The sequence below is a fragment of the Phascolarctos cinereus genome, unplaced genomic scaffold (assembly GCF_003287225.1).
Source record: "Phascolarctos cinereus isolate Bilbo 61053 unplaced genomic scaffold, phaCin_HiC Scaffold_4;HRSCAF=312, whole genome shotgun sequence".
NCBI lineage: Eukaryota > Metazoa > Chordata > Mammalia > Diprotodontia > Phascolarctidae > Phascolarctos > Phascolarctos cinereus.
In genome coordinates this window covers 238,990,554-239,015,706 of record NW_027555847.1, presented here as the reverse complement: position 1 = coordinate 239,015,706, position 25,153 = coordinate 238,990,554, and the positions used below count along the sequence as shown (strand labels likewise).

General features: G+C 36.3%; 1 protein-coding gene across 1 annotated transcript in view; it reads left to right on the top strand.

Annotated features, from left to right (window-relative positions):
* Nucleotides 1-25,153, top strand: part of SNCAIP (synuclein alpha interacting protein) — a 222,245-nt gene that overhangs the window by 172,541 nt on the left and 24,551 nt on the right. Inside the window, 2 exon segments of the mRNA XM_078152968.1 lie at nucleotides 2,144-2,323; nucleotides 11,857-11,970. Of these exon segments, the coding sequence (XP_078009094.1) occupies nucleotides 2,144-2,323; nucleotides 11,857-11,970 (294 nt within the window).

Below are 25,153 nucleotides of genomic sequence, written 5' to 3'. Positions count from 1 at the left end.
GGTGGGGAACTTGCAGCCTTGAGTTCACATGTGGCCTCAAGGCCATAGGTTCCCCACCCCTGGACCAATTTGTTCAGTAGACATTCTTGAACAGAAGTTTCCTCCCTCTCCCTGCCAAAGCTTGATTACACCTTGGCTTACATGAAATTTTGCCGTAGTTCCCATTTTGTTATTAGAAACTAGAGAAAAAAATACTTCCAATATAACTAGACAATGTAATCTCATGGTCAAAAAGATCTAAAATGAAATAGCCCACATCAGAATGCCATATTTTATACTGGCTTCCAGATTAAGGTTAAACTTGAAACAAGCACAGTTGCTAACTGGTATTAGTAATATGTTATAGAAATCACATTTAAATACTTCAGTGTGTATTCTGGTAATGTGTTTCTGCTTAACAAGCTTTTAGTGTCACTCTCAGTAAGATGAGTTTTATCCATTATCAAAGATTATATTTTTGCATATGGTTTATATAAAAATATAATTACGTGCATATAATTATGTAGGGAGATTTAAGAGAAGACATATCGAGTAGCAGAAATACCATTGGATTAAGGAACAATAAACCTGATAATTCTGCTACTTTATTGGCTATGTAATACTAAACAAATCATCTAACTTCTTTATGTTTTAGTTTTCTCATCTGTGAAATGAGAATAATACCTGACTCATTTACTTCACAGGATTGTTGTGAGAATCATAGAAGATAACGTATAGCAAAGAATTTTAAAAACAAGGTGCTATATGAATATTAGATATTATTATGTAATTGAGTAAATCAAATATGGGATTCTACTCCTTAAAGCTTCCTCTTTTTTCCCTTTATTCCCTTTGTTTCTCTCTCCCACTCTTTCTTCCCCCTTTTCCGTGTCTCACAAATGGAAAACCCTCTTTGACTCATGTATCAGTTCCTCTTCCCCTGTCCCTGATAGCTGTGATAAATCAATGTATGGGGAACATACTCGCACTTAGCTGAAGAGACATGACCACAGACTGCTTGAATAACTGGAACAGGGACAAATTAACACTTCTTGATCTAGCCATAAAGGTATGTCTGTACCAAAAAGCATTGTAAAGAGTATGGATGGCCGAGACCACGGCTCTCTTAGGTGTTCATGTTTTAAAGCAGGATTTAGAGATTGTATTATTATATTACTAAATATAATAATATTTTTATTTTTCCCCAATTACATATAAAGATAATTTTTAACATTCATTTTAAAAAATTTTTGAGTTCCAAGTTTTTTCCCTCCCTCATCTCTATCTAAGACAGTAGGCAATTTGAACTAGGTTATACGTATTCAATCATGAAAAACATATACCATATTAGCCATGTTGTGAAAGAATACGCAGACCTAAAGGGAAAAAAGCCATGGAAAAAATGTGGGAAGTGAAAATACTATGCTTCAATCTGCATTCAGACTCCATCACTTCTTTCTCTGGAGGTGGAGAGCATTTGTCATCATGAGTCCTTTGGAGTTGTCTTGGATCATTGTATTACTGAAAACAGCTAAGTCATTCACAGTTGATCATCATACAAAATTGCTGTTACTGTGCACAATGTTCTCCTGGTTCTGCTCATTTCACTTTGCATCAGTTCATATAAGTTTTTCAGGTTTTTCTGAAATCTGCCTGCATTTCTTATAGCATAGTAATATTCCATTACAATCACATACTATAACTTGTTCAGCTGTTTCCCAATTGATGGACATCTCCCCAATTTCCTATTCTTTATCACCACAAAAAGAGTAAAGCAGGGGTTCTTAACCCCAACAAATTTGTGGGTGGATTTCAGGGGGTCTGTGATCTTGATGGGGAGAATAGTAGCATCTTTATTTTCATACACCTCTACCTGAAATTTAGCATTTCCTCCGATGACTGAGAGAAAAACAAAGCAAAACAAATTCTGGAAATTCTGGAAAGGGTCATCAGACTTCATCAGACTGTCAAAGAGATCCATACCACAAAGAAAGTATTTGAAGAATTAAATGAATCACAATTTTCAGTCAAGGTTGTAGAACACCTATAATCATTACAAGAACACAGGCTCTCTGCTTCTACTCACTTTACATAACCTTCCTTAGGGGACCAACAGCTCATTTTAACCATTTGAATAATTTTTCTGTCTTTTCTACTTGCATAGCCACACTTAGCTGCAGACAACCTCGATAAAATCCATGATGAAAGCGGGAACAATCTGTTGCATATTGCAGCCTCCCAGGGACACGCAGAATGTTTGCAACACCTTACTTCTTTGATGGGAGAAGACTGCCTAAATGAAAGAAACAATGACAAGCTAACACCTGCTGGCCTAGCAATAAAGGTATGTCCGTACCAAGAGCTCTGGACTTGCTCATAACTGATGTTGACAGAACTCAGGTTTTTGTTTGAAGAATTTCAAAGTTTCAGGGAATATTCATAGTTTAGTGGGCAATCACTAGTGATGAGCCCCGCCCTATTCATCAAGACAGTTCCTTGGACAGCAGGCACAAGCTATCACCGAAGACCAAACTTACTTGAAGCTTTTCCAGGGTTCAAGGTAGCACCTCCCAAAGCTTGTGCACTTTGCTGGTCCAGTATCCAAGAACCCAATGTCATCTTCACCAAATGATGAGGGATCGAAAGCTAAATTAGAGTACAAAGAACAAAGAACAAACATACCTTATTTTTCTGAATGTGCTATTTAAAAAAAAAATAAATTATAAAAAAGCTTCCATTTAGCCAATAATTACACACCAATGTTTAATTCAGATTTAACACTTGTGCTTTTTCTGAAGATAGAAAACTTTGATGACAAAAAAAATGGATAAAGTATCTCTTTGGATTTAGTATAATATAAAACAAAACAAAATCCCTTTCACAGTAAATGATTGAATGTGAGTACTTTGTTTAATGGTTTTTCCCTGAGTGAATGTGTATAAATTTTTTTCTCTTTTCAAATGAGATCTCATTTGGGGATGTGACCTATGTTTGGACCAATATGGTAATATTTATACAATATTAGAACTTTCCATCTTTACAGTGAGCTATTTTTGTGAATTTTTTTTTTGTCTGAGGTCCTGTTTCATATCAGTTAACCAGTAAAAAGGAAAATGATCTGGTGTAGTTGTTGGCTTTTTATTTATAGTTGCCTCAGTTTAGATCTTAATGTTTTGAAGTCTATATGAAACACTGTCTCATTTGTTCCTAATCTGCATGTAACTAACAAAATGAATGATTTTTGAAGCATATTTTTAAGAGATGATAGCATTTAAGGGCTTCAGAGAATCAAGTGACCTCTTAATGGACCACATCTGAAGTTTAAATGTCTTGAGTATCAAGGGTTGTTGAGATTGTTAGTGCAGAACTCTCGCAGAGCACAAACATGCACTTTGTCAAAAACTTCACAAATTAACATCAACGGGAAAGAAGTTAAAAATTCAGCAGAATCTGCTTCAAGAAAACAGCACTATAGTGCCTCAGTTACAAGAAGGTTAACTCTTCAATCAGTCAGGCATGAAACATTTATTAAGTGCCTACTATTCCAGGCACTGTGCTAAACAATGGAGATGCAAAGAAAAGTGAGAAACAGTCCCTACCTTCAAGGAGTTTATAATCTAATAGGGGAGACAACAGGCAAACAACAATGTACGAACAAGACATATACAGGATAAACTGGGGGTAGTCTTGGAAGGTACCAGAATTAAGAGGGATCAGAACAGGCTTCCTTCAGAAGGTGGGATTTTATTTGATATGTGAAAGAAGCTAGGGAAGGATTCATAAATATGAAAAGTGATCACATAATTAAATAGCCATCAGTACAGAACAATGAAATACAATAAACCAGCTGCTCTAAAAGATATGCCTTGCTTGCTATATGAGATTATACATTAATCAACTTTAAAAAAAAAGAAAAAGAGAGAGAGGAAGGAAGAAGAAAGGAAGGAAAAGAAAGGAAGGAAGGAAGGAAGGAAGGAAGGAAGGAAGGAAGGAAGGAAGGAAGGAAGGAAGGAAGGAAGGAAGGAAGGAAGGAAGGAAGGAAGGAAGGAAGGAAGGAAGACCTGCACTTATCTTGCTCAGGTTGGAAGTGCAAGGTCTACTCACCATCCAGGTTCAACTTCAGGTATAAGAGCTTTAACCTGCTCCTTTACTGAGCTTGGCTAATTCATTCTTCCTTAGGCAACCTGCTGTTGTCCCCCCACTCCCAATTCCTGAGGGCTCAACATATTAATGCCAGACTTAGTGTGACACCTGATAGACTTAGCCCACTGTAACTCAGAACTCCCAAATTTAAAACACCCATCAGCCTCAGCCTCCCTGAAAGTAGGGATTACAAACATACCCAACACTACAGCACCAGTTTGTAAACTGAATTTAAAAAATGAATCTTATATGAAGTTGCCAGAGAGTCTGCTTTTTAAATACATTCTATTATGAATCCTTTTATAAAGCAAAGTATCCACTAAAAATGCTACTCTACTGTCTTGTATAAATATAGCTCTGGATTCTGGAAGGCTTTGCCAGAGAAGATCAGGCAGGCTGTGGCTGTGTCTACCAACCTAGGAGGTATTTTAATGGTGCAAGCATAGCAATGGACTGTGTGTATGTTGTCTTCAGGCCAGCCTAGTTAAGCAATATATACATATATATATATATATATATATATATATATATATATATATATATATATATATATATATATATAGGTCACCAAGTGATGGATTTCATTTTGGCCATTAAAACCTAAGAAACATCAGTTATTAAAGGGACAAGAGGAGGTTGAAACTTGATTAGATGAGGGAGAATCCATATCAATCCACAAATCATGAGTATTTCTGTAAAAAAGAAAAGCACAAACATACACATTCAATCAATGGAAAAAACATTCTGTAAGTATCTCCTATGTGCCAGGCACTGTACTAGGTGTTTGGGGATACAAGTACAAAGAACGAAGTAATCCCTACTCACAAGGAACTTACACTTTAACTCACGTTTTCTCTCTCTCTCTCTCTCTCTCTCTCTCTCTCTCTCTCTCTCTCTCTCTCTCTCTCTCTTCTTTTCTCCTCCTCCTTTCTCTCTCCTTTTGCCTCTTCCTTTATCCCTGTGTCTATGTTTCTCTCTCTGTGTCTCTCTGTCTGTGTCTCTCTCCAGTATATCATTGGTAAATCTGATTTCCATATATTGTTTTTCTTTAAATTGAGGTACAACTATTTTGGTTTTGTTTATTTTTGGTATTTTACCATTTTTTTCCTTCTCAGTAGAAGGTATGCTTATGTGTGAGTTCATATTGAACTCCTAAGAATGCATAAGAGATGTTTTTGCTTTGATTATGAGTGATGCCTCTATAAATGAAATCTGATCTATATATTATATTCATAAGGAAAAGAAAAGTTAAACGTGTAAACTCAATTCCAATTTACATGATTTTATTTCCTCTACTCCAAACTATTCCCAAAAACACTTGATTTTGAGTACTTTTGTACCTCTATTAAATAAAGGACATTTTCCATTACTGAAAGTCAATGAATGAGTGCAGTTTTTCTTGTAGGTGTAAAGTTGAAGAATGATAATCCTTCGTCTTTCCCTGAAATAGTATATATTAGATGAATAATAACAGAAAAATAGAGACTCAGAGGTCAATTGACTTGCAAAAAGATTGCCCAGGTAGTAGAAGACTTCATACTTGAACCCAGATCTTCTGCGTCCATGTACTCTATACCATAATTCTTTGTACAATACCACCGTCTTTGAGTAGCTGAGTGACCATGAGCAAATCACTCTGGGACTCAGTTACTTCATATGTAAAATAGGGAATTGATTCAGTGACCTTACTATCACATGAACATAGATTTAGACCTGGTAGGAACCTTAGAGGGCATTGAGCCCAACCCTGTCATTTTAGAGAAGAAGCATCAAGAACTAAAGGACACCCAGCTAGTAAATGCCAGAGGCAAGTTTCTCTAAAGTCTTTTATGATTTTAAAATCTATGACTCTGCGATCACTTTGTATGACATTATAACCACTAAGCAGACACTGCACTTTCACATAAGAAGGATCTCCTTTTCTTCAATTCTCCAAGTTTCAATATGATCATCTATAGAATGGGGATACTCCCTACACTTTCTACCGCATTGGCATTATTTTGAGGAGGGTGTTGTGTAAACCTGAAAACATGATAGAAATATGAGTTGCTACCGCTTACTTTGAAGTAGGGAAGGGTGGCAAATGAGGGAAAGTGAAGTAACTTAGGAGGAGGGAGGCTGCAGCCGTGGTTCTGCCCCCATAAATTTTCAGGCCGAGTGGATGAACAGGTAGTTCATAATGAACCTGGCTTGTCCTCATGATTAAGTAGGAGTAAGCCCCTGGTGAGTTATGAATAGATCCTTTTTCTGTGGAATTAATATGTGAATGTATTATTAACATGTGGATTCTTAGGTTGTGAGCAGGCCTTTTCTCTGTGGAATATCCATCCAATTTCATTTTGGCTATCTTAATTCATGCCCCTCTAGCATTTTAGAAAACTGTATAATGTCTGATGTTACTTCATTGTTAAGAAAATAAGATTTTTATTTTGGTGTTTAACTAAAATGAAATTAACTTCTGTTGAAAATTGTAACTTGGAATAAATTTTTGTAAACTGTATCTGAATGCTTAGGATATGAGATGGATGTCCATGTCTCTGGATTCTGTGCTTTTAGCACAGTGCCTGGCACATAAGTAGGTGCTTAATAAATGACTTAACTGACTGACTGATGGTGGTATTTCTTCTAGCAATATATGTTGCAACCCATCCATGCCTTCTTATCCTGTATGATTCTCACCTAAGTTCTCCTGTAAATTGTCCCTTGAGGATTTTTGGATGTGTTACACATTCCCTGATTCCTTTAGATTGTGAGCTCCTCAAAAGCCAGGACTGTCTTTTGTCTTCCTTTGTATACCCAGTACTTAGCATGGTGGCTGGCACATCATAGATGCTTAATAAACGTTTATTGACTGACTGAATGATATTGACACATACGTACTTTTAGTAATGGAGTGCTTCCATTATTTAATAGAGACGCAAAAACTCTTCAGATCAAGGTGTTTTATTTGTTGTTGTTGACTGTGCTGGATGGAGATCTTTTGCTAGGTCTTTCAATCATTTGTTAATACCAGCGCAAGACATCAGTCATCCCTTGTTCCCATAACCTATTTGCCCTATCTCCTTTTTTCAATTCCATATATCCTTGATATTGTCATCACTTCTGACATGTAAATTGTAACTTATAATGTGCAGCAAGCTACTTATGTGCACTGTGCATCTTTCTATTGTTCTCTTGATTCTTTGGACATCACTGTATGATTTGCAATCATGTGGTACTACTGGAGATATATCGTTGTTGAAAATATGGGCCTTAATGACAAGGAGTAGCTTGTGACCAGTGTGAAACTGTTACATACAGACAATTAAACTTACATCATTATAATCTATGATACTAATAGAAGTTTAAATTTTAGGCTTTTTGAAAGGACATTTCTTGATTTTTCCAATGTAATCACCATGTAAATGTTGTGTGTTTCCAAAACTGATAGATTGGAAGGGGAAAATTTTTTATTTGCTAAGTAAAAGTGACTTGATAAATGGAATAGTTCTTATGTTCGTTTATTATTTCTGGAATTATACGGCTTTAAGTCGTTCAGACCTACTGCCAACAACTCTAGAAAACTCATTACTCTTGATCAACCTTAGCCAAATGAATACTCTTTAAAAGACACTCATTCATCAAAGGGTGGACTTTGATATCTTTTAAATACTCAGTTAAATCCTTTGCCAGATTCTCCTAATTTAGGACCTTGTTTTAATCTTAGTTTCCAGATGGTGGGGTTTTTTTCACATAATTAACAAGGCTCTGCTGGGAAAGTCACACAAACTTTGCACAAAGGATTTAGAAGCTACTCAAATGAGCTGAGGTATCTGAAAGGAAGTAGAATTAATTAGGACACCAAATTAAAAGTATCTGAGAAAGAGATATAGGAAGGCAACAGAACAGTTCTCTCATTCATAGAGTCCTTGCCAAAGTAAGAAGGCCCTAATCTCAGCTTGTACAATTTGTTGTTATTGAATGCCCTCTTGATGCAAATGCTGAACTAATGCTATCCCAGGTCCCAGGTCCACAAGAAGTATAGCATTCGATGCCTACTGGATACAGGTAGGCAGTATGGAAATCAGGTTGGGTATCTCTTTCTAAAAATCCAGGTATAGTGCTACTTATTCATTCATTCATTCATTCATTCATCTATCCATCCACTCATTTATTGGTCTGGAAAAGGTGATGTGGTGAAAACAGACTCTGACATTTACTTCTAGTAGTATCACTAACTTGCTATGTGCCCTTGAGGCACATCATTTAACCTCCATCATAGTTTCCTTATCTATTCAATGAGGATTATAAAACCTGCCCTTTCTAGTTCACATGGCTGTGGCAAGAATAACCCTTTATATACCTTAAGCCTCTATATAAATTTGGTATTTTTTGTTTTGTTTTGTTTTGTCAGTCTCCCATGAGATAATGAAGCATTTAGGAAGTATAACATGCTACGTATATGAGATATTGTTATTGCAATAAAGTAATTTTTTTTAAACTGTAATATTAACAAGTGCATGCACAGAGAAACACAGCTGTTAGTAATGGGAGTAGGGGGAGGAGAAGGTGTAAAAGAACACAGCTGGGTCTGCTATGTTCCAGAAATTAGTTCAATCTGTTGAACTAATATATATAATAATATATATTAATTATATATATAACATATATATAATAATATAGGAGAGGCTATATTGACTGGGTCAACAATATAGTCAACACAAGTATACAGATGCCAAAGCCAGCCAGTATTTTGTGTTATTCAAGTGATTCAGTGGGAAAATAGCCAGGGAGGGCTGCAAAGAACCTGCAGTAGTCTGATTCTTGTTGCCTGGTGTTTCTTTGCCTTCCCCTCTGCATTTAATTCCATTTGGTTTTGCCCATGGAACTTCTGGAACAATCAGTAGCAGTCTCCTGTTTCGTGTTTTGTTTTCCCACATAATTTGTTGTTGTAGAATGCAACAGAGGCAGGGAAAGAGTAGGAGAGGCAGCTACAGACTCTTATCAGCTCTCTGTGGGATGGCTTCAAAAATCAATCTACTCTAGATATGGTCTCAGACTATTCCTTCTGCCTTGGGGGCTGGAGAGAGGGAAGTGGTTGGCACAATGTTAGAGCCTTGTCTGTAGCTCAAATGTTAACCATATCTGCCTCTTCTCCTCTGTATCCTCTTACTCAGATCAAGTCAAAATGAAATGCTTATGTGCCTAGTGTCCTTGATCACCCCGTGCTTTGCTTTTTAAGATATTTTTCTTTTAGGGTGAAAAAGGCAAAACCAATTCCTTTAAATCTTACTCAATCCCTCTTCCCCACGTGGATCCTGACAAAGTCAAAGCTTCAGCACGTATTGCTCTGTGTCAGAGAGGTTCTAGGTTACATTCTTAATGGGGATTGGGAATTTTGTGGTCCCATTCAAAATCAGCTGTCATACACTTGACATCTGGAATTACACATCACATCAAAATAAACATCACTTAAAAGAACAGGGATTCACAGCAAATATATGTATCAATAAATGCAATAGCAAATATACATGATATGATTCATGCATTCATTTGCCATGAGCTGCTCTGCTTGGTTTCAACTCCACTATCATCTTCATTGTTCGCCACTCAGAATAAATTCATCACCAGGAAACTCATCATCATGGAGATTGCTTTAGAGATTGCTACACACACCTCATCAGTATTTTCAGTTGCTTCTGCCTCTCTGATTGGAGGATTGGAAGGCAGAGCAAAAATCTTCTCCTACAGTCTCCCTCTACAAACGGCTCAAAATCCCAGTCACCTCTTCATTTGCCATCACATGCTCCACCTGTTTCTGACTCTACCACCCTCTTCATCATACCCCTTTGCCAGGTACTCTCTGGCACTTATCTCCTCTCTTTTCAGCTTCCTTTTGTGTATTCTTTCCTCTCACCTCCATTGAATGGTAAGCTCTTTGGGGACAGGGACTGTCTTTCTGTTTCTTATTTGTATCCTCAGCACTCAGCACAATATTGGCATATAGTAGGCCCCTTATAAATGTTTACCTTAATGGATTAAAAAATGGGCATTCTGAGTCACTGCTAGTGCAACTGCGATTTAGTAACCATTTTGAAACTAAAGAATTTTATTGTTCGGTCATGTCTCACTCTTTGTAACCTCATTTGGGGTTTTCTTGGCAAAGATATGGGAATGGTTTGCCATTTCCTTCTACAACTCATTTTACAGGTAGGAAACTGAGGCAGACAGGATTAAGTGACTTGCCCAGGGTCCCACTGCTAGTAAGTGTCTGAGGACAACAGATTTGAACTCAGGAAGATGAGTCTTCCTGACTTCAGGCCCAACACTCTATCCACTGTGCCATCTAAGATGCCTTAAGCTAAAGAACATCATCACTGAAAAGTCTTCAGGATTGAACCTGGTCCTTCTAAAGTCAAAGCTCCATTAGTGATTGACAGGTTCCGCTAACATGTAAAACAAAGTAATGCATTTCCCTGGTGAAATTCGTTGAGTAATTATAAAAAATAGATATAAACTTTGAGATAAATAACTATTAAAGTAAATATAAACTTTAAGGTGATTATAAACCTTGAGATAAATAATTATTAAGCTGAACATAAACTTTGAGATTGTTAGAAAATGTTGTTTCCTCACCTAAGAACAATCGCTAATTAAAAGACTGAAAGAAGACCTCTTTTATGGCTTGTTGTATCAGAACCCTTAACATCCCTATGAGGAAAACATTTTAACAGCAAAATATCCATACCCTGAAAATAGAGATTGGGGTGGGGAAAGAGATATTATGTGCATGTATATCTGTGTGTGTGTATATGTACACATATATACACAGACATATTATATATGTATATATATATATATACACACATACATACATACATATATACTTGTTTATATATATACACATATATGAAAAGTTCATGTAAATATAAAATATTTCTATGCCTATGTATATATTATATACCATACATACATACATGTATATATGCACATATATCCCCCCTATTCACACACACATACACATATATTTGATTCAGCTTTGGTCTCTATTATCTTCTTTTCATAACAGTCCTTGCTATTCTAAAAAATTCCTAAATACTTAATAACAATGTAAGTAGAAAGACCCTTGGTAAATTTTGAACCATAAAATAGGTACTTAATAAAATATGTTTGTCAAGAAAATGATAATGAAATATTTTATTTCCACACTAAAGCCGTAAGTTATAGCTATAGCTGATCTATGATAAAAATAGCTCATAAATCTTTACGTGTTTGAGGGAATATTATTTAAGTAGAAGTTGTGCAGCCAGCTAAAAAAATAAAATTAAAGAAAGATTAGAATAAGCATTGCAGCTAGAGATCCTAGGACAGCTCCATTCACATATCTACCTACACCTGTGTTGTAGTGGCAAGAACCCTAGCTTTAGCATCAGAGAACCTCAGTATAAATCCTAACTCTGACGCTTACTACATGAGTGATTTATAGCAAGTCTCTTTGCCTCTCTGGGCCTCAGTTCACTAACCTATAAAATGAGAGGGTTGGGCTGTCTGCTCTTTAATGTCTTTTCTGGCTCCGAATGCTATGAAATATGACCAAGACCATGAGGCAAACTTAAGAGTCTTGTAAACAAACTAGGCCACATGCAAAAGCCATTGTTCACAAATGATTTCTTCCAGAACTAAGTTTACCTTTTCTGAAAAGTTTTTCAGATTAAAAACCGCTTTAATTTCTAACCTTTCTTTTTCACCATTTAGAATGGCCAACTTGAGTGTGTAAGATGGATGGTGAGCGAAACCGAAGCTATTGCAGAATTAAGTTGTTCAAAGGATTTCCCAAGTCTCATTCACTATGCGGGCTGCTATGGTCAGGTAGGCTGGTATTATAAGTTATCCTCCTTTTTTACTTCAAGTAATAAACCTTTTAAAAAAACATTTTTCACTCAAATGCATGTCTATCTTCTTATAGGGCATCTTATTAAATGTGAAATGTATTGGTCTAACTATAATGAAAACTTGCTTTTCTGTAGATAAGCAAGCATATGTCTGTTTGAGACCATGAGTTTTCTTCTTTGGGGAGTTATGAAGTCAGTGGCAGACCTGTTGCCCATACTGCCATTCTGAGTCTAGTGATAAAACTCATTACCTTTCTTTGAGAGCGTAAGTTTAAGCTAGCCAAGAAAAAATGGAACTATGGTGCGCTAAAGATCCCTATTATAATCCCTCCAAAGCAACAATTCATTTGAATAGATTTAAGCGTATGTGTTTGTGGCAAAAAAAAAAAAAAATATGCTTTTTATATGTGAAATAATATCTTTTCTGACTTCACAGCCATACCCCATAGAAAGATATTGTGGTGTTGTCTATAACAAATAATCATTTCTGAGCATAAAAATTTAAAAATTAAAATTATAAATTAAATTATAAGTTTTATAATTTGTATATAATCATAATATAATACATAATAATTATATAGATTATAAAAATTAAAAATATATACATATAGATATATAAAAACTGGAAAAAAGTCATTATACTCAAGTTTAAGTATGCCACCTCATTGTTTTCCACTGGGATTCTTTCTGGTTCACTGGTGGTTCTGCTGAGTCAATTTTCTTTTACCACAATGGTCTGTGGCATTTATTTGCTGTGATCAACAAAGGTCAAGAAAATATGTCCAATTTTATGTTAAAAAATACCTTGGAGAGCCTTTTTTATTTTATTTATTTTGTGTTTGGGTTACCTTGTAGACTTCACTGGTTCAATGAGCAAACTTGCTGAGTTAATAAAAGAAAGAAAGAAGCAAGTGGAAGAACTAAACATTTGCTCTAGAGACCCACTATCCTTGGCATGTGAAAAAGCAACCATGTTAGCTAATTTGCATCAATCTATAGAAGCAAAGTGATAGATTGAGCTGACACAAGTGATTGGGGATGATTGATGATGATGATGATGATGATGATGATGGTTACCATTATAATCATTACTAATAGGTAGCATTTAATAGCTAGTACTTTAAGCAAAGTGCTTTGTATGTTCTCACCTGACCTTCATCACAGCCCTATAAGGTAGGTGATATTATTATCCTCATTTTACAGATGAAGAAAAATGAGGCTGAGAAAGATATAGTGGCTTGGCCAGGATCTCAGAGCCAATAAGTTATTGAGGCAGGCATGATTCAAACTCAGGTCTTTCTGATTCCAGATCTAGCTCCATATTCATTGTATCACCTTATCTGCCTAGTGGTAAAAGTACTGGATTTGAAGTCAGAATATTGTGGTTTAAATCGTGGCTCTTCTGTTTATTAACTATGTGGTGTGGAATGAATCATATAACTTCTCTGGGTCTCAATTTTCTTATGTGTAAAATGAGAGAGCTGAATTAGATCCCCTTTAAGGCCCACTCCAGCCCTAAATCTATAATGACTCATGCTCTGAAGAAATTGGTTATTGTACATCACTAACCTTAGAGTACATTCTAGAATATATGATATTGCCCTTTTTTATAGTAGTTACTTATTCTTAGTGTGAATAATAGAGGTAAATGTTTCAATTTTCCACTTTACTTTGTCTATATAAATACTAACTGAAAATTACACATAACTTTGGAGAGATTTTGTCTAGGTTTACATGAGAAGAGGGAAGAAAACCTGTAACTACTTTGAGACTTTTAAGTACAGTAAGTAAAGAGGCATTTGGCATTCTTCATCTCATGGATATGGCTTTTGTAGGTCATGTTTCAGTGTGAATAATGAACATTATTTGAAGCAATTGGGAAGCAATGGAAAGAAACCATACTTTTTGAGACAAGTTGGGTAATGGTGAAACATCTTTGGCTTGGTTTAGTAAAATATTGAAATTAAAAGGATAGTTGGAGAGATTTTTTTTTTGGTTTATTCTTTGCTTCACACTATCAGTTTTCAGGTTGTTACTTCGGAGGAAAGGGAAGGGAACAAGCATTTATTAAGCGCCTACCATGTTCTAAGCATTGGGCTAAGCACTTTACAAACATTATCTCATTTGAACTCAAGAGCGTTAAGGATCCTTACACCATAAATTACAGTCTGGAACAGAGTACATAAATATTTTGGAGGGGTCATTACCATGAAAAAAATATGACAGCAGAGAATAAGAAGGTCTGTTACATTCATGAATTCTGTTCAACCAACCTAACTAAGCACAAGTCACTTATGTACCACATAACCTGTGGAAATGCTGACATTGGAAATAGAAGAAGGAAAATATTTTCACAAACACCATTCTTGGGCAATTTGCTAATGGATTCAACACAGGCAAGTTCTTTCTACAACAAGCAGGCATTTCAATGTGCTCTTTCTGATTTTATTTTTTCAATAAATACTTCTATAAAAGACAGTACAAGGGAAAATTCCTTTCTTCATTTGTTTTGCTTGTCCTCATCGTGTATATTCTTAAAGAATTGACTAGACCTGGTTTGTATTTAAAAAAAAAAACTAGCTTTAAAGACCCCATGGTCTTTAAACATGAGGTAGCTAGTAGTTTTTTAGTGCTCTGCTATGATTCATCTTCTAGGTGATGGCTTCTGAATTTCCTCATCTTGACAGATGATATCTCAGAGGGTGCAATCACTCCATCGCCTGCTTGTGCAGAACGGAACTAGCCAAGAAGGGATGAGAAAGCAGAAACTTCTCAGAGCACTCAAGGAACAAGTGGGTAGCACTCTTTGCCAGCTTTCCCCACTTTGCACTATCTGTGTCCCTTGAGATGCTTGGTTGACCAAATAGTTGGGACAAAAGCCACTTTAGTCAATCAAGTCTACTGACTGATGAATCATGCTGTTATTCATTACACAATTTAAGTTTATGCAGACCTCATACTCATGCTTTCTTTGCAGCATGGCAGGGAGAATACAAAAACACAATGAACTGGGACCCAGGATACCTGGATCCTTGCTCTGCTATTAATTAACTGTGATCTTTAGAAAGTCACATCAACTCTCTGGACCTGTTTTTTTTTAAATCTGTAAAATAAGAGATCTTCATTGGCTAATCGGTAAAGCTCCTGACACCTTTACCATTAGGTGACCCTAACTTTTTCCTGATGTTCAAATATCTCCTTCAGAAATGTCCCGTGTCTTCCTTAAAATTTTCATTGGGAAAGCAGACAAACTAAGAGCTTCTGCAAATTCATGATATTGTTAATTTATTTTTTTTCAAGGATAATATTTACGAACTTAGATAGCTCTTTCAAGGAAGATTTTGATAAATTTAGTAGAAAGATATATCCTCTATATCCTCTTACTATTATGCAATATCTAACTCAGAAATATTAGTTGTCAATCATATTTCTTATAAGGAAGAAAGGAAATGGGCATTTATTAAATGCCTTCTGTGTGTCAGGCACTGTGCTTTACAAACATTATATCGTTTGATCTTCACAATAATAACCCTAGGAGTAAAGTGCTATTGTTATCCCCATTTTACAGTTGAGGAAACTGAGATAGAGGTTTGATGATTTGCCCAGGATCATGCAGCTGGTAAATGTATGAGGTCAGATTTGAACTCAGGTTTTCCTGACTCCAGGCCCAGTTTGGGCATCTGTTATGCCCCTCAGTAACTAAACAAGATTTATATCACAGAATTAATGATTTTACTAAAAAGCAATTTTTCTTTTGGCATTTTTCTTTAATATCAAAAAGGATCATTCATGTTTCTGTAGCACTTTATAAACACTTCACTTACAACAAACTTTTGAGGAAAATAGTGTAAATATTGTTACCTCCATTTCATGGATGAAGAAACTGGAACTCAGAGACTAAGCCACCGTCTAGTAAGTATCAGATCTGAGATTCAAACCAGATATTTTTAATCTCTGTGTCCTTGGCTTATTTTTTTCCTACTCTACTATGTTGCCCCAATGGACAGCATTTCAATAAAGAAAAAACTCACTACTCCTTCCTGGCAATCATATGAAATGATAGGGACATGAGGGATTTGTTCATAAGTGGGTCATGAATTTTTTTGGATAGCTTATGAAAAAGGAAACATTTCTTTGTACTATTTCATGGTCACATTTCAGGAATAAATCAATAATGCTGCAAATGTTTATATTATACATAAAGCCAGAGTAAGAATCATCTTTTGATTAGCGTATGAGCACTTCAATCTTCAAGGACTAGTTTTTCAGGAATTGTAATTCATAAAGTTCCTTGGTTCTGTAAGTTGACATGGCAGTTGAATGTGATTCCTATGATGCAGGGAACCAGGGGGGAACCTGTTTTTTTGCAATTAATTATCAAAGGGCAGTAACAGAAGAACTGGCATTTATGTGGGTTGATGGAGTCTGCATAAGATTGTTTTTAATTGCTATTTCTAGTACCTCTCCTTTAATATACGCGTGATATTATTGTTGTATGTATGTATGTGTGTGTGTGTGTGTATATATATATTTGTGTGTATGTGTGTATATCTAACATTGTCTACATATATCCATGTAAATGTAGATACATGACACTATGGTATAGTGGCTAGATTTCCAGGCTTAAAGTTAAGAAGGCCTGAGTTCAAATCCCACCTCAAATGCTTACTAGCTATGTGACTTTGGGTAAGTCATAGGATCATAGATTTAAAGCTTGAAAGAACCTTAGAAGTCATCAGGTTCAACCCTCATTCCCCATTTTGAAGATGAGGAAATACCTATCCAGGGCCACATAGATAATAAGTCACTTAACCCCTCTAAGCCTCAGTTTCTTTATCTACACAATGAAGATAATAATAGCATCTGCCTCACTGGATTATTGCAAAGATCAAATGAAAGAATATATATATATATAAAAACATACATAATGATACATTTATACATACATACATATGTATGTATATATACATACATATATACATACATATGTATGTATATATGTATGTATATATACATACATATATACATACATATGTATGTATATATAGTGCTTTGTAAATCTTAAAATACTATATAAATATGAGTTATTGTTATCAGCAGCATCTCATAATTATCTTTTGTGATGATGCTCAAAAACAATCTAAAGACAAGTTGCTACTAATATTAATTCATATTAAATTATCTACATGTTATTGTGCAGATAAATTAAAATTACCACTCTTTGTGACTAAATAAGTATATTGGCATGAAAGCCCTTCTTCTGTAGTCAGTCACTAAAAGCATCTTCAGCACAGCTCCAGGAACAGATGGGACAACAGGGATGACAAAGACTTTATCCTCTTCCCACATAGTTTTAATATCTTCTGGTAGGTCTCTGTATTTTGAAAGTCTTTTATTATCACATGTAGTTGTGATTACTCCATTTGGTAAATGAATATTGTTCTTGAAATTTTTAAGAATGAGTATTATGTCTGGGCATTTGTGGGTGACAGTTGTGCCTCTAATGATGCTACAATTCTAGTCCATTTCATTTGCTAAATTCTCAAGTACACTTTTGGGGGTGGGGGGATTTGTAATATGGAGATTTTTTTTGTCTGTTTATTTAGAAAGAATAGTGAGCTTCTGGTGTATAACTCTAGATGCCTAATTGTGTCTCTCTAGGTATCCATTAGATTCTATATTTTTGGAACCTGCAGTTATGTTCCATAATGCCCACCACTTCATTCTATAATTTGCACTAATTGATAAGTACAAGTTCTTTAAGAATAACTCTTCTTTAATTTCTGGTGGTGACAATGTGATCCTGAATCATCATTGTGAACCCTTCCATTTCTATAAACAAGTCTGCAAGATTCAGCCATTGGTTTTACACTTCTTTGTCAACAGATTGTTGGTGTAGTTCATGTGGACGTCTATGCAGTGCCTCATGACTCTACTCTTGGTTCTTAGTTATTCATAGATTCTGTTTGGAGATACACTACTTTTAGTTACATTCAGTGAATTCAGCAGTATATACCTAATGTCAGACAAAAGTGAGGGTTGTTTGTTACAACACATATCTGTAAATTCTTAACCTGTTTATCATTTGCTCTAAAAATATCTACCGATTTTCTTCCTCCTTTTTGATGAGAAGTTATTAATCTTTCTATAGCTGCCTTGGGAAGATAAGCCTTTTACTTTGTTAAAATTGTACCGTGGTTTTGTTTTGTTTTGTTTTGTTTTTTTAGGGGGGGAAGGGACACCTTCTACAACTGTTGCTGTATGCTTTACTATGCCAAAATTATATAGTGAGACTAGTATTGATTGCACAGATGTTAATTACTCCAGCTTTGACTTCACAATGCTAGTCAGTTTCTCAACATAATTACCTTGACTTTCTGTTTGATAGCCTTATGTTCTGCCTAGGCTAACATTACTATGGTATTTATGAAGGCATGGCAGGAACCTGGAAGAAACAGCCAGTATGACCCCTACACACACACACACACACACACACACACACACACACACACACACACACACACACACACACACACACTTCTGCATTATACGTTACATACTTCTCTCTTCCTTCTTCATCTTTTTCTTTCCATATACTTATGTATATGTGCCCAGAGTCAGGAAAACCTGAGTTTAAATCTGGCATCAGACACTTATTGTCTATGTGACCTTAGGCATCACTGAACTGCTGTCTGCCTCAGTTTCCTCATCAGCAAAATGGGGATAATGATAGCACCTATGTTTTTGTGAAGATAAAATGCAAACATTAAAATGTTATATAAATGCTAGTAATAATAATAATAATAACAGATTATTACTTTTGGCTATTCATATGATGGTTTAAGGTCTCTCCTAAGAACTTTGGAATTGATTGTGTGACATGGGAGACGGTGGCACAGGACTGCTTAGTATGGTGTGCCCACATAAGAAAAGGGACTGTGCTCTATGAGCAAAGCAGAAATGAAATAGCTCGAGAGAAATGCAACATACGCAAATTTAGAGAATCCACCCTAAAGGGTCACACAGACTATTTGTGCTGGACCTGTGGTAGAACATTCTGAGCTCATATTGGTCTGATCAGCCACAGTCGGACACATTAAAACGTGACTCTAGCATACTGATGTCATTTTGGTCCTCCTCAAAAACAAAGGACAGCAACGACAACAGCAATAAGGTTTGCATTAAAAAAATAATAAGTTATTATTTTATTAATAATATTAATTAATAATAATAATGTTACAATTACTTTTTAAATAAGCCTTCAGCTTTGTCCCCTTTACACTTCAAGATTCGATTGCAGTATAGCTAAATTGTTGTGTCTAACAAGCTGTTGAATCTGAGGTCCTGCACAAAGGTTATGAGTTAATCTAAACAGCTGGTCTGCTATTTAGAAGTCCAGGATTTGAACAAATATTATGTATAAATTCAGCTAGTATCTAGAAACAGGGATAAATAATCAGCAATTTATCAATTAGGATACTCTTTAGTTCTTTTGAATGGCCATTCTAGTTTCATTTAAGCAGGGCCTTATATATTTATTACAATCATTTTCTTTGATAGAAAACACAAAATTTGCTTGGATTTGTGAAACCCAAGAGCATTATCTTTTATTATCAGGTGCTAATAAGCACGAGAGCTTGGTTCAAATAAACAAATGACTAGCACTGGCAATATAAGTAAAACCTTAACTAATGAATACATCGATCAATCTTCACTTATCTGCTGAGGCTAAGATACTTAGGAAGGAAGAACAATTACTACATTGATTTAAATAGAGCTTCATTTATAATTCTTTCATCAGTTCTAGTAATTTGAACTGAACACTTCTTTCCTTAGTTATTAGTATCTGTTAACAAAGTAACTTTCTTGAATGCCCATACAGTTTAAAATTCACACTCTTACACTTTCTATCAGGGACCCTGACTTACTCAACATTTGCACACATTAAACATGAAGCCAATTCTTAAGGTCTTTTTTTTGGTTTGTTTGTTTTTTGTTTTTTGTTTTTTTTAACCAAGCCTACAGGCATTGTAAAGGCTCATGACTGCTAGCCATTCTATTTGAGACTATTAGATCTTGAATAATAATTATTAAAAGACCTTATGAATGGGTCATCTAGGCATTTTAAATAAATGACTAGCTAGTATAACCTGAAGCAATTTTTCATTTCTAATATGATGGCTCATTAGACATACACATGGCATATCAAAAACTTATAGTTACTTTAAAGGGTAATGTGCTATTTCCTTACTCCATGTATTTAAAAAAAAATAGCAAACTCTTCAGATGGGCTTTAAAAATGTGGAAGAGACACATCCACTGTGATACTGGATGGAGACTGAAAAATCACCTTAAACACTAATGGCAGTGGCAAAAAGATTGTTCACCTACCTTGATAATCACTTGATAGAGTTGGGGAATGATTGAGTTGCAAAAGACTATTCATCTCCCCCACCACCCTTGGCTTGGTAAAAGATAAAGTCAGAGTTGCAGAATCCAAGAGTTGGTAGGAATTTAACAGTTAACTAATCTAACCTATACGTGAAGAAAATCCCCACCACCACATCCCTGACAAGTGGTCATCCAACCTCAACCTGCAGGAAGTCCAGGGAGGTTACCCGTTACCCCTGGAGGCAGCCCATTTCACTTTGGTATGGTTCTAAGAGTTTTTCTTGATTTTAAGCCAAAATGTGCCTCTTGACAAATTTGTCTTCATTGCTCCTGGTTCTGGCCTCTAAAGGAAAACAGAACAAGCGTAATCCCCACTCCACATGACAGCCCCTCATATATTTGAAGACATTATTGGGGATCTTCCCACACTACTATTAGTTCTCATTTTTTCAGACTGAATATTCCCAGTGCCTTCAATAGATGTTCATCTTATATCAACTCAAAACCCTTCACCAATCCAGTTGCTCTCCAGCTTATCAGTATTCTGGGTTGCCTAAAACTAAACCTAATACTGTGAATGAGGTCTGACAGAAAGACTATTACCTCCTTCATTTTTCCTGGAAGCTTAGTCTCTTATAGTGCAGCCCAAGACCACCTTTGCTTTTTTGCCTGCCCCTATCACACTGATGACTCATTTTGAGCTTTAAGCCCACTAACACCTCCCAAGTTATGTTTAAGACAACAGTTGTCTAACTACATACCAGTGAAGCGTATTTGCCACTGTTGAATTTTGTTGTGTTAGACCTGGCTCAGTGCTGTAGCCTCCCAAGGTCTTTTTGGATCTTGATTCACACCCAGTATGTTAACTATCCTTCCCAGCTTAGTTTCATCTGTAGATTTGACAAGTGTGCCATCTTTATCCAGGTCATTGATAAAAATGTCAGACAGCGTGTGTCCAAGCACAGAGCTAGAGTCCACTGGAGGCCTCCTGCAACATTAATAACTAACTATTTTGAGGCTGACCGTCCAATCAGTTCTGAACCCACCTCCACATTTCTACATTTCTTCCACAATAATAGTAGGTGATATTTTAACAAAAATGTGGCTAAATTCAAGGTATATCCACAGTATTCCCCTCACCCACTACTAGTTTAGTAATCCTGTCAAAAAAAAATCATTTTAATCTGCTGCGACCTGTTCTTGATGAAACCATGCTGCCTCTTTGTCATGATTGTTTCTCTTTCCAGGTGTTCGTCAACCATTTCATTAATGATCTCACCTAGAGTTTTCCTAGAAATCAAGCTTGCTGGCCTACAGGTGGCCTGAGTTTGAATCCTAGCTTTGTGATTTAATGGCTATGTGACTCTGGCCAAGCCATTTAACCTCTCTGTACCTCAGTTTCCTTATCTGTAAAATGTGAATAATAGTAGCACCTTACCTCCAGGGTTATAGCAGGATCAAATGAGATAACATGTTAAAGTAATTTGCAAACCTTAAAGCACTACGTAAATGCTAGCTGCTATTATTATAGTTTGCAGACTCTGTTCTCTTGTCTTTTTTGAAAATTAGGACATTTGCCCTTCTCAAAGCTCGTGGTGTCTTTCCTGTTTTTTCTTTCTTTGTTTGTTTTTTCTTACTGGCAATGGTTCCACAATCATTTCTACCAGTTCTTTGAGTACTTTCCTCACAACATTATCCTCATTTTCTGGATGAAAAAACTAAAGTTCAGAGAAGTTAAACGACTTACAGAGCATCACACAGTTTAAGTGGCAGAACTGAGATCCTATGAATATGTGATCTCTGAGGTCCCTTCTCCCTCAGTGAACCTGTGACTTAATATAAGGGGAAAACCCATTGATCAGGAGGACTCAAGTCACATAATTTAATAGTATTGGGTAGCCAACCTGTCTTCATTAGTAGCCTCTCACATGTCAGTGGATAATGGATAGAACACTGGGACTACAGTCAGGAAGACCTAAGTTTAAATCAAGACATTACTAGCTATTTGACCCCGGGCAGGTCATTTAACCCTAGTTTACCTCAGTTTCCTCATCTGTAAAATGGGAATAATAATAATAGCACCCACCTATCAATGTTGTTGTGAGGATCAAAATAGAAAATAATTGTAAAGCTCTTAGCACAGTGCCTGGCACATAGTAAGTGCTATGCAAATAATTATTATTATTTTACAATTTCATTCATTGCAAAAAATGCTTATTAAACACTGAATCTGTGTCAGACATTGGACTAGGCTAAAGGGTAAATAAAGTTTCTAAAGGTTCTTGTTATTCAACTTAGAACTATTTAACAATAATTTCTTTATTGCTAGAGGCAGTATGATATGGTAGATAGAGAGCTGGCCTCTACGAAAAGAAGACCTGGGTTTCTGTCCTGCCTCTCTGACACATACTGACTGCTTCAAGTCAGTCAGTGAGTCAATAAATGTTTATTAAGGGCCTATTATGTGACAAGCACTGTGTTAAGTGCAGGGCATTCAAAAGGAGGCAAAAGACAGTCCCTGCCCTGAGAGGAGTTCAAAGATATCAAGCAACCAAATATGTACAAATAAGCTATATATAGGAAAAATTCTTGTCCCTCCTTCATTTTTGAAGAGGACCAACAACATCATGGGTGATGTCTTGGCTTGCTCATGAATTGCATTTAAGTGAGGCTGAGTTGCACAGAGTTGTCAGCCTCACTCTCTCTTCCAGAGTCATCGAAGCTCAGTGGCAGGACCAAAGCGATGGCCCGGGATGCAGTGGATGACCTTGGTGTCTTTGATGCCTGACCAAGCTCTAAGGTCTCCACAGCACTCACTTCAGTCACATAGAAAAGAAATAGACAGTAATTAAAGGAAGGAAAGCACTGGAAATAAGAAGGGTTGGGAATGGTTTCCTGTCGGAGAGGAGATTTAAAGGAAGCCAGGGAAGCCAGTAGAGAGAGATGAGGTGGGAGAACATTCCAGGCCTGGGAGACAGACAGAGAAAATCCCCAGAGACATGAGATGGAGTGTCTTGTTCATGGCATACCCAGGAGTCCAATGTCACTGGACCAAAGAGTATGTGTTAGGGAGTAATGTGTAAGAAAAATGGAAAGGCAGGAGGGGCAAGGTCATAAAGGGCTTTGGATGCCAAACAGAGCAATTTGTATTTGCTCTGTAGCCACCAGGGAGCCACTGGAGTTTATTGAGTTAGGGAGGTGACTTTGGTGCTGAACTGGAGGACTAATTGGAGTGAGAAGTGACAGGAGGCAAGCCGGACCAGCAGCAGCCTATTGCAGTAGTCTAGGTGTGAGGTCATGAATCACTTCTCAGTGCTTAAGCCAGCTCTCTTAGTTGCACAAAAAAATGCTGAGGAGGTTGCTCCCCTGAGAGTTCCTGATGGCAATGAAAACACAGGTTCAGTCCTTCTCTCTAGCCTTCATAACCTTGCTACATACTCAAAAGGTATAGGAGACTATTTTGGTTCTGTTGTCTTACTCCATTACAAGTATAAATCCTTGTACTTGAGTTTTTAAAAATTAATTACAGCAAAATGATAGTTAGAAAACAGTTTGTGTGAAATTGTTCTCGGGATTTTAGTTTGAAACAGCATTATGAGAAGGCATCCAAAATAGTTAAGGTAATCATAGAATGAGGAAGACTATAGAATTGCAGCTCTATAGCTGAAAGGGATCTTGGGAGTCATCTACCAGCTTCTTAAAATGTGGATATGGGGTTGGGACCCACAGTTTAAGAAGAACTGAAGAAGTTGCAAATGGAAAAAGTTTAAGAAGGCCTGAATTTTCTAGTCCAACACCTCTCACTTTAAAGATGAGGAAACTGAGGCCCAGAGAAGACAATAGCTTGTTTAGCATCTCTGAGATAGTAAGTGACAGAGCCGGGATTCTGATGCTTTTGCATTTTGCCCTTGTAAAAACCCATGTGAAGTATTGCATTCAGTTCTGTGCCCCAAATCTTTAGATGCTAGGGCTCAATAAGCAGAGCAGGTCCAAAAGCAGGCAACAAAAATGAGGGGAAGAGATAGATTGAAAGAATGTGATAGCTTTAACCTGGAGAAGAGAAGACTTATGGGAAATATGGTAACTGTCTTCAAGTAGTTATTTGAAGGATCATCTGAAAGAAGTGTTCTACCTCTTCTACTTCTAGAGGTCAAAACTCAGATGAAATAGGGAGGGAGTGGAGATGGGGGGTGGAATTATGAGAAGGTAAAATTCAGTTTAGTATAATGAAAAGCTTCCTAAAAATTACACATAAACCCTATGTCCAAAAATGAAATAGGATGTATAAGTAGATTCTGAATTATGAGTTAAGAAGATAATAATAGCATCCACCTCATTCTCTTGTGAACATTAAATTACAATACACATAAAGAACTTTGCAAACCTTAAAGCACTATATCAGTATTAGTGATGATGATGATAGAGATGCTGTAGTGGAGAGTGCTGATTAGATTTGGGGTGAATTGGATGATTTCTGAGTCCATTTCAATTCAAAGATGCTATAATTCTTACTTTCCAGAAGCTAGGGATCACAGCATATAAATACTGGCTGTCAAATCAAAGTATTCCCAAAAGAGAAGAAAAGGAAATCATCACATAAAGATACCCTAGGAAAAGTTATCTCTCCAGCCATATTTGTTAGCTATCACCTGGTCCAGACCAAAATCAATTATTTCTGTCTTGCCACTGAAGAAAGAAGAGTTTAAGCTTATGATCCCTTCTCCAACCCTTCTTGAAACGGCAATCTCTCACCAATCTTGCCTCACCTC